Genomic DNA, 12,031 nt, shown 5'->3' with positions numbered 1-12,031 from the left:
TTCTCATGCTGTGGTGCAAAGGTGTAATTCTCCACAAAGTCCACCACTGAGACAACCACCCCTGTAGGAAATGTCCTCAAACATGCACAGAACTGACGATCCTCCCACTTCGCAGTGTGCGAGTGGCGTATGTAGCGGTACAGCTTCCCTCGAAAACTGTCAATGAATACAACACGTGGTGTCTCCTTCCCCACAAGCTGCAACCTCCTCGACTGTGCACCACCATCTAATGTCAAGGTACAGTACTCATACTGCTACCAACGAACCATCTGCACATCACAAGTATCTAGTGCAACTCGTGGCACTCTAGCAAAGTCACCACACAAAGTACACGTGCCTTCCACACAATCAAGGGAGTGGAATAAAGCATCACCATCTCGTGTACACAATATGGAATGAATGAAGTCGCGAGGGCTAGTAGGAACCACTCCCCTATGACCATCAAGGGAACGGAATACGTCATACATCAATCCAAAATCCACATGGTAGCGACAACAGCATGTGTCACGCTCCTGAGAGCATCGCACAAACCATGGCCTGCATCGCTCAAATGACCTCTGCCCAATCTTGAACTCTGGGTGCGCCTCTACAAACTGAGTGTACAACTCAGTCTGGGTACACTCCAAAAAACATGCACCATGCTCAATGTACACACCGCGTGACACCCTCTTCCGCAATGCCTTCTTGAAGACTGGGGATGCTCTGCAATGCTCCTCCCAAAACTGTTGTATGAAGGACCTAGTGGAATCATCCAACAATCGATCGCTGCGAGGTGCACGACCACTCGAAGCCCAAAGAGCATCAGTCTCACTATCCTCTAGACTCTGCCTCCTAATGATGCCTGCTCGCAATGTGCGCGGTGCAATCTGAAGACTTCAGACGTGAAGCGGTACGCACATGGCCTATCATATGAGGTCTACTAATGGCAGCCACAATAGCACGACGTGCTGCCAAGGCATCACTGGAGTTCCTATGCTTAATAGAAGCATAGGAACGTCGAACACTGCTAAGGACCTCGCTAGATACAACCCTATCTCTACGTGCACCAAGACCAGCAAGCCTCCTACACTCTACCAAGTCAGGGTGATCAATCAAGGACGTGAGAAGAGAAGACTGCGAAGCTGGCGTGAGGTCACAAAAAAAAAACTGCACAATCTTGCTAGTACGACGACGGATAGTGGACTTCGGCAAGTCACGTCGTGAAGCAACACTACTGCTGCAAGGTGGGGCAAGGGGATCAATGGGAGATGGTAGGGTGGACGGGGGAAGGGAGGCGCCAAGCGGAGCGGGGGGAGGGGGAGGGGGGAGGGTGGAGGGGGAAGAGGTAGAGGTGGAGGCCAAAATGTAGGTGGCTAGGGGAAGGGCGGAGGCTAGAAGTAGGGGAGCGGATGAGGATGGGGGGACAATGGAGGTGGGGGTGGGGGTGGAGGTGGGGGTGGAGGTGGGATGTAGAGGTAGAGCTGGAGGTGGATCAGTGGTGGCAGCGCGAGCTCAAGCTCTAGAGGCTCTCTTGCGCTAACGAGCCTTCCGCTTGCGCTCCTCGTCAATGAGATTTGGGGGGGGGTTCCTACATCTTTCACGTCTACTAGCTCTATGGCTTTGAGAACCCATTCTCAATGAAAGTAGGATGGAAGGTGTGACAAAGTGATGAGGAGGCAAGAATGGCTAAGAATGGGTGAAATGAACCAAAACGTGGTGTCTTATAGAGAGCCTCAACTCATCCACTAGATTGCTCTTAGATTGCTCTTCATTATTATTGGTGGAGAGGTGCTAAGATTGAAACTAATTGGCTAAGTTTTGGTGCTAGATTGATACTAATTAGCTAAGTTTTGTACCTTCAAATACCTCGATCGAGGTCTGCTATGCCCAGAGTCCCGATCATATACCTCGATCAGACCTTATACCTCGATCGAGGTATTCAGTGCATTACGCATGTATGAACCTAGATCGAGGTATCCCTAGGTGTCCTTGGTCATATACCTCGATCGAGGTAATGCATGCCTCACCCAGATCATATACCTCGATCGAGGTATTGTATGCCTCGCACATGGTCATGTGTATACATCTGGCTGATGTGGCACCATACATGGTCATGATGTGGTAATATAGTCTCTTCCTGCATGGTCATGATGTGGTAATGTAGTCTCTTCCATGACATTGAAAGGTGATGTGGCATGATGAGTTGGCATTCATGAGGTGGTAGATTGACATGGCAAAGTGAGGTGGAGGGATTGGTGACGTGGCAAGGTTGAGGAGGTATGCCAAGGTGGCATTGTGTGATCACATGGCTGATGATGTGGAATGATGAGGTGGCACATGTGGCAGCACGTGTGGCAATGTAAGGTGACATGGCAAGGAGTGATGTCACATCTCCTTGATGAGATGGCACCACGTGGTCTAACAACGTGGCATGGTTTTGATGACTCAGCCTTCCACATGGGCAGCATGCAGACTCCAAAGGCTTGCCACTAGGGTCGGTGATGCTCCTAGCCTACCTCACCAAGCCTAATACCAAGCCTACCTTGTCTTGGTATTAGGCTTGGGTGGCCCTTTTTCCCCCACAAAAGGGAGATTTAACTGTTGGAGGCCATATCGTACGTTTCCCTTACTCAAATTTAACCAAAATTTTTTCCTCTTATTCATCACGCAGAGGACTAAAAATATTGACATTTTTGAAATGTTTGGTTATGTTTGAGACTTACTAGATTTATTTTTAATATTCTTTGTTGATCCTCTTAGGAGTAAAAGTAAAAATTAAACTTCAATCTTCCTAAATCTAACCGTTGGATTTGGGATTTGATGATTCAACCACACACCCTTATGTGCCTACTAACCTTCCACCGAATTGGATTTGCTTAATTATTCAAAATACTAAAAAAATGTGGTGTGCTACAAAAATGCATGTATTTTATGACTTTATTTATTATAAATAATTATTTATAATTAGATAAATCATTCAAAAAATTACCAATAAATCAAGTTAAGCTCTACATAATGCAAAGAGACCACTTACAAAGTTTCAATAACATTTAATCTAAAATGAGTGAGAAATTTAGAATTTAATATGACACTCTCTATTCGTGACAAACGTGTGACCACCCTGGAACCATGCCGTGTGACACAAAGAAATTTTTTGTGTGTGCATCGAATTTTCGATAAGACTATACGATTGAGTGCACAATAGCAAGTGTGATGTTGTGTCAGAAGACTTCAAAGACTAGATCCATAGGGAAGTAGGTGAGATTTGCATTTTTGTGTGCTAAAAAGCTTGTTTTTCCACCTCCTAAGGATTGGGGAGTGAACAAAAAGTGGACACCCTTAGCTTGCTACTTCCCAAAATGATGTATAGTACATTTACTAATATGGAGCGTATGGAGGATGATCATGGCCATGGACGTGATGATGACCGTGATACAAGAGAGGAGGATGATCATGAGATAGGAGATATAGATATTGAGGCCGGCATTACCCGTGAGGACGAGCCTACCATTGGAGATGCTGATTTCGATGAGCACATGAGTGGCACAAGTAGTAGTGGGTTGAATGTATTTGTAGATCTAAACACTTGTTTGGATTTTGAAGTAGATAGTTTGGCAAGGGTTGATCTCATTGAGGATGAGATTGAACCGTAGCCCCACAATTGATATTGGCAAAACTATTTTACATATTGTCTCATTCTCCTCATTTCACTTAATTCTTGTATATGTGGGCTTGCAAAAAATTATGTGCTTTGGTAATCATGGGCAATGTTTGGAAAGCAATGATGTACACCAAAATCTCACTTTTTGTATTCTCTGGAGCGCGTCTATTTACGCGTCTAAATGCGCGTCTGAGTCTTAGTGTAAACGCATAAATAAACGCGCAAATACATGCGCAAATAGACGCGCTAATAAACGGGATGTTAGACGGGCCCGTATTTTCTCAGGTACGACGTGCAAATAGACGCGGTGATTTACACGCAAATAGACAAGCGCTTAGCCGCGCATTTAGACGCGCCCGTAATTTCTCTACTAAAGCAACGACTATAGACGCACCCGCTATTTTGCGCGTCTACCAAGCGCGTCTATAGTTGCTTTGTGTTGTTGTGGTTAAACCCATATCATGCACCAACATTGTCCATAAATGCTATGGGAAGCGAATGAGTACTTCAAGCTATAGTGGTAATGGTATATGTAGTGGCTACTTACCAAATCGGAAGGGAGTTTTTTGAATGTATGAAGTTCTGAAAATCCAAAAAGTTCGAGTGCGAAATTATGAAGGATGTTTTGAAGATCCAAAATTCCAAAGTTCCATGTCTGTAGGTCCATACTCTGAGAGATATCTCAAGCATGCGAGAGGAACGACACCTTGTGAAAATCAAAATTGTTGTATGCATTGATAATCATGAAGTGCATAATAATAGTTTTTTTGTGGAGGGTGTAATTGTTTATGCCAAGGTCCGGAGTGTTCTATTCCAAAGGATTCAATCATTTCAATCGCCACACCCACTGCCTCCGACATGTCCATATAAAGGATTAGTTCAGTGGTAGTTCGCATGTTTGGCATTGCACTCTTCTAGCTGTTTCTAGTTCCAGCTTACTGAAGCTTTTCCAAGAACTTTCGCTTGTTGTTCTCTATGTTGGAGGATGTCCTTGGCACATAGTTGCTCAAGGTGCAGAGATTTCATCATCGTGTCCTGAGCTTGATTTACTTTCAGCCGTAGCCAACAGAGAGATGGGTAGCAAACCAACAGGTGCATCGGCTCGTCGAAGTAAGAGACTTCAAAGGGAGATAAAGTCACCCGTAGTGGAAGCTCATGACCTTTCATAAGATTCGGCCACTGAGTCGGATCCGTTGGTGAAAAAGCAATAAATCAGTGACAGTCCACCGATATTCCAAGAAAAAAAGGTGTCTCTAGATTTGGGATTACATAAGAAATGGTTTTAAAATATTAAGTTATATGATTTCACATGTCTACCCTAGGTATTGTGGAAGGATAACTCGGATGTTCTCTGTCAATTTCAAGTATTACAACAAACGGGAGGAGAAATTGCTATGGGAGTGAAAATCACACCAGATTTAGTTGTGAGTGTGTTTTGTTTGCCCTATTATTCAGAGGAGGTTCAATTTGATAGATGTTCAAATGAGATCATGATGGCCGATCTTGGAAATCCAGTTTCATCCAAAAAATTATATATGATTAGTTCCAATCAGAAAGCAATAGTTGGGTTGATTTGTAGAGAGGGTTGTGTTACTAGTGCATAATGATTATATGGCCAAAGAAAATTATGCTTACTTGTTAGCTGCAGGACAAGGGGAAAAGGTATCGTGGGCGATGCTAGTGTACAAAAAGTTAATGCAAGAGATATCAAGGACACAATCCCGGACTTCGAATCAATTTTCCAACAGTAGCAACTTGTGCAGTTTCAACAAAGGCAACAAATGGTATCAACACCGGTTCATCCTACTAACACAACATAATTTTTTCCTAAGATATTGTCTGTGCATGTACCAGAGGATCTAGTAGCAAAGAAGACAAGTGCAGGAACCAGTCTCGGGGGGTGCACTACTAAGAAATTCTAGGTATCATGTGCATTCAAGGGGCATTTAAAAAACCCCTCAACTAAAATTTATACTCCAATAAAACCACCCCTCTTTGCTCATGAACTAACGGATTTTTTTCAAAATTTGAATTAAAAAACCCATCTTGTTACTATAAGCCTGTTAAATGTTTTCCAAAAGTGGGATTACAATACCCCTCCTTTTAAATGCACGTGGTACACTAAAATTTTCATAGGTGAACCCCCCGAGGAACCAGTCATGAGTTCCAAAAGAGTTCATGGCAAGAGGAAGAGGTGCAGACAGAGGAGATGATGCAAGCTTTAAAGACTATTCAAGACTTGACTGATGCGGAGGATGAAAAGCCGAAAGATCAACAATACATTGATATTGATACTGGTACAGAAAAGCCAGATCTTGTTACAGAAGAACCAGATGCGGTTACAGAAGAACCAAAGACTATTATAGAAAGTTTAGGAGAACAGGTTACCCCAATGCAAGATGAAAATCATGGACATGATCATGAACAAAGGAGGAATCGACAAATGTTATATAATATCATGTTTTTTTATGTGATGGAAATTCTATGATAGGACAAAGCTTGTCAATAGAAAAAGAAGGAAATTTAGGCATTGATTCATGTTTTTAAGATGTATTTGTTCTTTTCTAGGGTATAGGGAGTTGGTCATTTTGGGTTAAAGTGAAATTTGGGTTGTGAGAATTGAGTTGGATGGTAGGATTCAGAGATTCTCTGGTTAGTAAATGTCTTTCATAAGTTGTCTTTTAGAAGTTGGAAATAATCTTCATGGTTGCTAGCCTTGTTGCATGCAATGTGGGCCCAGGGCAGTACACCCTCATGTGTTGGCCAGCTTGTATAATGGGGTCTTTTCGGACATCATCTTGTCTTAAATCAGAAGTTGGAAATAATCTTCATGGTTGCTAGCCTCGCTGCATGCAATGTGGACCAAGGGCAGTACACCCTCATGTGTTGGCCAGCTTTTATAATGGGGTCTTTTTTAAGGGATGACCTCTCTCCTAATGAAAGTCTGCTTCGCTCTTTCTCTCCCAAAAAAAGAAAACAAGGGAAAAAAGATGAATAACATTCATTAGGCCTACCTTGTAAATGTGAGAAAATTTTAAAGGATTCCCCTAACGTCAGAAATAGTTAGAGGAAACTGTTATTTTATTTTTTCCCGATGGATGGACGAAATAAAATCTCACAAAGATAATTTTAAATGAACCCCCCTAAAACCTTCCCTCAAGGTCCCTAGGGCATGGGGAAAAAAAGACGTGTTTGAAACATTTAAGGGATTCCCCTAACGTAAGAAATAGTTAGAGGAAACCACTATTTTAAATTTTCTGGATGGAAATAAAATCTCAATAAAAATAATTTTAGCTTTCAAATGAACCCTACTAAAACCTTCCCTCAAAGGTAGGGCACGAGAAACAAAAAGATGTGTTTTGTTGTTTGGAGGAAGCTGTGTTTGTTTCGAGGAGGAAGCTGAGGTCAGGGTTGCAGCAATGACGACGTAGGATGTATTTATTTTGAGGTCTTCCTTGTCCTCCCAATGGGGATTTAGATGTACTTGGTCGCTTGATGCAGGATGTACTTATTTTGAAGTCTTCCTTGTGGACCCAAATTCTTCCAATGGGGATGAGGTGGGTGAAGCAAGCCGTCAGAAGGGTTGAAGAGATATTTACTTTTCGAGGTCTTCCGTTGGGGTCTTCCGTCTCCGATATAAATACATTGGGGTTGAAGAGAGTTTTCTTTTTTGACCTTTACGTAGTAGTGAAAGTCTTCTTTCTCCTGTAGTACTAAGCGGGCAAGCAATGGGGTGGGAGCAGCTTGCAGCTGTCCACTCACATTTGCCAATCTGCGCCGGTGCCTGCGATGTGGGAGTGTGTGGGCGAGTGAGTGGACGACTGTCTCTGCACCCATATGCGGTCTTCCTTTACTTTGGCCGCCATGATGCGCACACAAGAAGTAGGCTCTCGAACAGGCTTAAACTCCTCCGGCGGCGACGATGGCAAACCTCGTTGCTCAACAGAGATGATGCCGAAACCCTTGCGGCAACAGAGACCAAAGCTCAAGAAGGATGTTCACTCGATTTCTCGCTGGATTTCGCTCGATTTCGAGCAGGATTACGCTCGATTCATCGCTGAAACAAGCTAAAATTCCCGCGAGAACAATGCCGAGAAGAAATGCAACCGAAACACCAATGATTGCAACAAAAACACAGCAGCAGCCACAGACAACAATGACCACGACTGCCCTTAAACCCTACCTTTAAAGTTTTCACCCTTAAACCCTACCTTATTAAACCCTAATCCCCCTTAATCTCGTAACCCTAAAAAAAACCACCTTGCACATAGAATTTGGCCGCCATGATGCGCACACAAAAACTCAAGTGGACTAGGTCTTCCTTCTCCTTCTCCTACCGATATTCCTGCTCACATACATATGTCCAGTGGACTACTGTCTCTGCACCCATATGCGGTCTTCCTTTACTTTGTGTTGAGGCCTTCCTAGTGTTGTTGCGATACCTCCATTCCTGCTCACACACACGGATCACCTCCAGTGGACTAGCTACTGTCTCTGCTCCCATACACAAAGCCAACAATGGCGGAGACCTCTGCCTGTTATGATAATACCAGTCGACCGCACGCCATTTGCTTGCCATGCCCTGCTCAAGGCCTCCTCATGAACCTCGCCACAGCTCTCGCATCCTCTCATGGCTTCTCCATCACCTTCATCTACTTCCAACAATCCTACCTAGACGCTCAGCGCAAACACCTCCTCGACCACCTCCACCCTTCCATCCGCATCCAAGTCCTCCCTGATGGCCTCACCTCCGACCTATCCCATGACCTCTCCCTCTTCTTCCAAGCCCTCCCCGCCATGCACACCAGCTTCCGAAACTTCCTCCACGAGTATCTTGCCTCCCCCGATCACCATCCGCCCATCTCTTGCATCATCTCCGACACTTTCGTGCCTTGGGCTCAGGATGTCGCCAACTCCTTTGGAATCCCCCGAGTCGACTTCTGGACTTGCACCGCCGCCTGCTACCTCATGTTCCTCCACATTCCTCACCTCATTTCCAAGGGGTTTCTTCCCCTCAAAGGTAAACAAACCTCTTGCGTGCTTTGGGCTTGTGCAGATTCAAGCTTCATGTTGGGCATTTTTCTCACCCATTTGTTGTGGATTCTGCAGCCCCGATCGCCAACTGGAGTGGAGAAGGGGAGGCTTTGATCGACTTCATACTTGGACTCCCACCGTTTCCAATCACGGAAATGCCTCGCGAGTGTATCGTCGAAGACCTCTCAAGCCCCTTTATCGAGTTCTTCCTTGCAACTTTCGCTCCTGTGCGGGAGGCGCACACTATCCTTATTCATTCGCTTTACGAGCTAGAACGCGACGCATTCGACGCCTTGCGTGCAGACGGTATCGAAGCCTACTCGGTTGGTCCATTGTTAGGCTTCGACCCCGTCCCCAAGCATGATTCAGGCGCTCTAGTAACAAAGCCGGCTTCCGTACAAGAAGATTGTTTGACCTGGCTGGACTCCCAGGCCATTTCGTCCGTCATATATGTTGCCTTCGGCTCACTTGCGTTCTTGTCTCTTGAGGAAACCGTGGAGCTAGCGCACGGCCCGGAGCAAAGCGGACAAGCGTTCCTATGGGTGATTCGTTCCGATTCCAGAACAGGTGGTTTGTCGCAGATTCTACCTGAAGGCTTTCTCGAGAGAACGAAGGAAAGGGGTCTCATAATCTCGTGGGCACCGCAGCCAGCGGTGTTGGCGCATCCGTCGGTGGGGGGGTTCTTGACTCACTGTGGATGGAATTCAACGGTGGAGAGTCTATGGAGCGGGGTACCGCTAGTGGGATGTCCGAGGCTGGCAGAGCAGAAGTCGAATATGAGGAGTATTGCGAAAGAGTGGAAAATTGGGTTAAGGTTGGAGACGAAGCCCGACGGCACGTTCACGAGGGAGGCTGTGAAAGCAGCGGTGGAAACGCTGATGCAAGGGGAGGAGGGTGAGGAGGTGAGGAGCAAAGCCAAGGAGCTAAGCAAAATTGCAAGGAGGACTATTAGTGCTGGTGGATTATCTTATTCCAATCTAGGTAAGTTCGCCCACAACATGAAATGTCCTTGAATTCCATGCAAAAAGATTCCGTTACTAATAAATAAGTTCACAGGTTTCATATTGCCTTTTTAATATAATAGTGCGCCGCCCCCCCCCCCCAAAACAACACACAATGGAGAAGGGGAATCCCCTCATTTGGCCCCCACCTGGAAGAGCTTGACTAAAACGGCCCTTACCAACCAAAAGGTCTCCTTCATAGACCATGGGGCCTCCTCCACGTGTTTGTCATTAACGCTTTCATGTTTAACATATTGTCCTCTTGTGTAACCAGCACCACCCAATGGCACCCATTGCTTCTCTCCCATGGGCGGGCACCAGGCAATATTATTATTATATTCTTGTATTAGGAAGATTATTGGGCCATTAAGGACATTGTATACATAATGATTTATCATTTTTCCAATAAACCTTTAGATGTGAATCGTGATATGAAAACATTTCCCTTGATTTTGGGATACTCTCCATAGGTCTCTTGATGCAATGCACTAGGTATTACAAATTTACCATTTCTTCATCTCTACCTTTATGAATGCACCCACACATAGGTTAAGTCTCCACATCATTGAGAATGTGGATTACGAGGTACAAAATATTATGAACATGGGCCATCTCCTCTTTTCTTTTTCTCTCATCAAAAGCATTTCTTCAGTGTTGCTCAAACTCGAAAAACAGACTACCGTCAATTGGTGGGTTGGAGGTGCTGGGTTGTCTTCTCATATCTAGAGCTTGCTAAGCTTATGCATTGGAGACGTGTGTCTTTTGCATGGAAGGGGGGATGAGATCTCCTTGAAACTACCCAGACAAACTTTACTCTATGTTAGTGCACTACCTAGGAAGGAGATGAGTGAAGAAAATGAGCTAGAGGTGATTATGTCTACTTCTCTGAGGAAGGATCATGGGATGAAAGCCCCCATGAGCAGAGAGTACATGGCCTCGACATCCATCTCAGATCACGTACCTATTCTTTGGAGATTTTGTGTTCCATGCAAAGTGAGGAGGTCGATGGGCATAACCCTAAATTTAAGAAAAGGCTACTTAATTTGAAAGATTTCTACGTAGACTCCTAGAGGAACAGAGGCTCGGCTATTAGAGAGCCATGTTGTAGGTGGAACGCAACACTCCATAGAGTAATGAAGGTGACTAAAGAGGCAGATCTTCATTATAGAGCAGGGAGGAAAAGGAGCTCGGAAGGGTCAACCACGATCAGAAAGTCTCTCTAGGTGGTGCTAAAGGAAACACCCAAGAACCCAATTGTGGGGACCCTACTAGGGATGTTGAGACAACTATGCAAGAATGGGAAATGATTGAGGCAAGGTAGACCCACATCAAGAGCAGGTTGATCTTGCTCGCAATGGGGGACTGTCCCTCTAAGGATTTTTTTCAATCCATTAAGAGGAATCAACAAAGGGAATTGATAGATAGGGTGATGGATGCTTAGAGGAACCTTGTTACAGAGTTTTGGCACATGGTCAAGGTGTTTTTCGAGGGGATCTGAGTGCTATAGTTGGCGAGCTGGTGCTTCACGATGAGATGTGGCGTATAGACATAGGGATTGCCTTAAATGGCCTTGATAGCAGGGTGATAGAGTACCGAAGGAGTCGGTTAGCCAAATTGTTCACCAAGGAAGAGTTAGAGGAGACCCGAATGCCATGGCCGATGACAAGTTTCTAGGCCCCGACGGACTGACAATAGAGTTTTACCACACGCTCTGATGGGCCCTTAATCAAGATTTAATTGAAATGGCTAACAGAGCCCACAACTAGTGGGTCACTCTCAGAAGATGTTAATGCTAGGCAGATGAAGGTATTCCCTAAGAGACAAGCAGATTAAAGGTCGCTAATGGGAGGCTGATCACGAAGGCTAAGAGGAGTGATGATTCCATCGAGGAATCAACTGTGGAGCTAATTCTTTCTAGATGACACAATATCGCTCTATCAAGAGAATCTGATCAAACGTTAGAAGGGTGCTTGAAGTCAATGTGTTTTTCATAGGGTCATGGTCAAAGTGCAGTTGGTCCAATACATTCTTGCTCATGACTAATAGAGGCCCCATCGATGGACTGGATCAGAGATCTAGAATTTAACTTGGTACAAGAGGGATGATGTTGAGATACCTAGGGGGATCTTTGGGTCTTGACTTGTGACTATGCACCAATAATTCGACTGATTCATGGACTCGGGGGGTGCACTACTAAGAAACCCCATGTATCACGTGTGATCAAGGGGTATTTAAAAAACCCCTCTAAAATGTTTCCCCCAATAAAACAACCCCACTTTACTTATGAACTAACATATTTTTTTCTAGAGTTGAATTAAAAAACCCCTCCAGTTATTGTAATCCTGTTAAATGTTTT

At 44.7% G+C, this 12,031-nt stretch overlaps 1 protein-coding gene across 1 annotated transcript; it reads left to right on the top strand.

The window, feature by feature from the left end:
- Positions 1-8,087: 8,087 nt before the first annotated feature.
- Positions 8,088-9,687, top strand: LOC147886426 ((R)-mandelonitrile beta-glucosyltransferase-like). Its single transcript, XM_087395247.1, has 2 exons — positions 8,088-8,660; positions 8,750-9,687. The coding sequence occupies exons 1-2, from the start codon at positions 8,159-8,161 to the stop codon at positions 9,685-9,687; spliced, it is 1,440 nt and encodes a 479-aa protein (XP_087251373.1). The 5' UTR covers positions 8,088-8,158.
- The last annotated feature ends 2,344 nt before the right edge of the window (positions 9,688-12,031 follow it).

This window comes from Dipteris shenzhenensis, chromosome 24, assembly GCF_047967505.1.
Source record: "Dipteris shenzhenensis isolate YYH24624 ecotype China chromosome 24, Dip_SZ_1.0, whole genome shotgun sequence".
Lineage (NCBI taxonomy): Eukaryota > Viridiplantae > Streptophyta > Polypodiopsida > Gleicheniales > Dipteridaceae > Dipteris > Dipteris shenzhenensis.
Note: the sequence above shows the minus strand (reverse complement) of the source record. Positions and strands in the feature narration are given on the sequence as shown.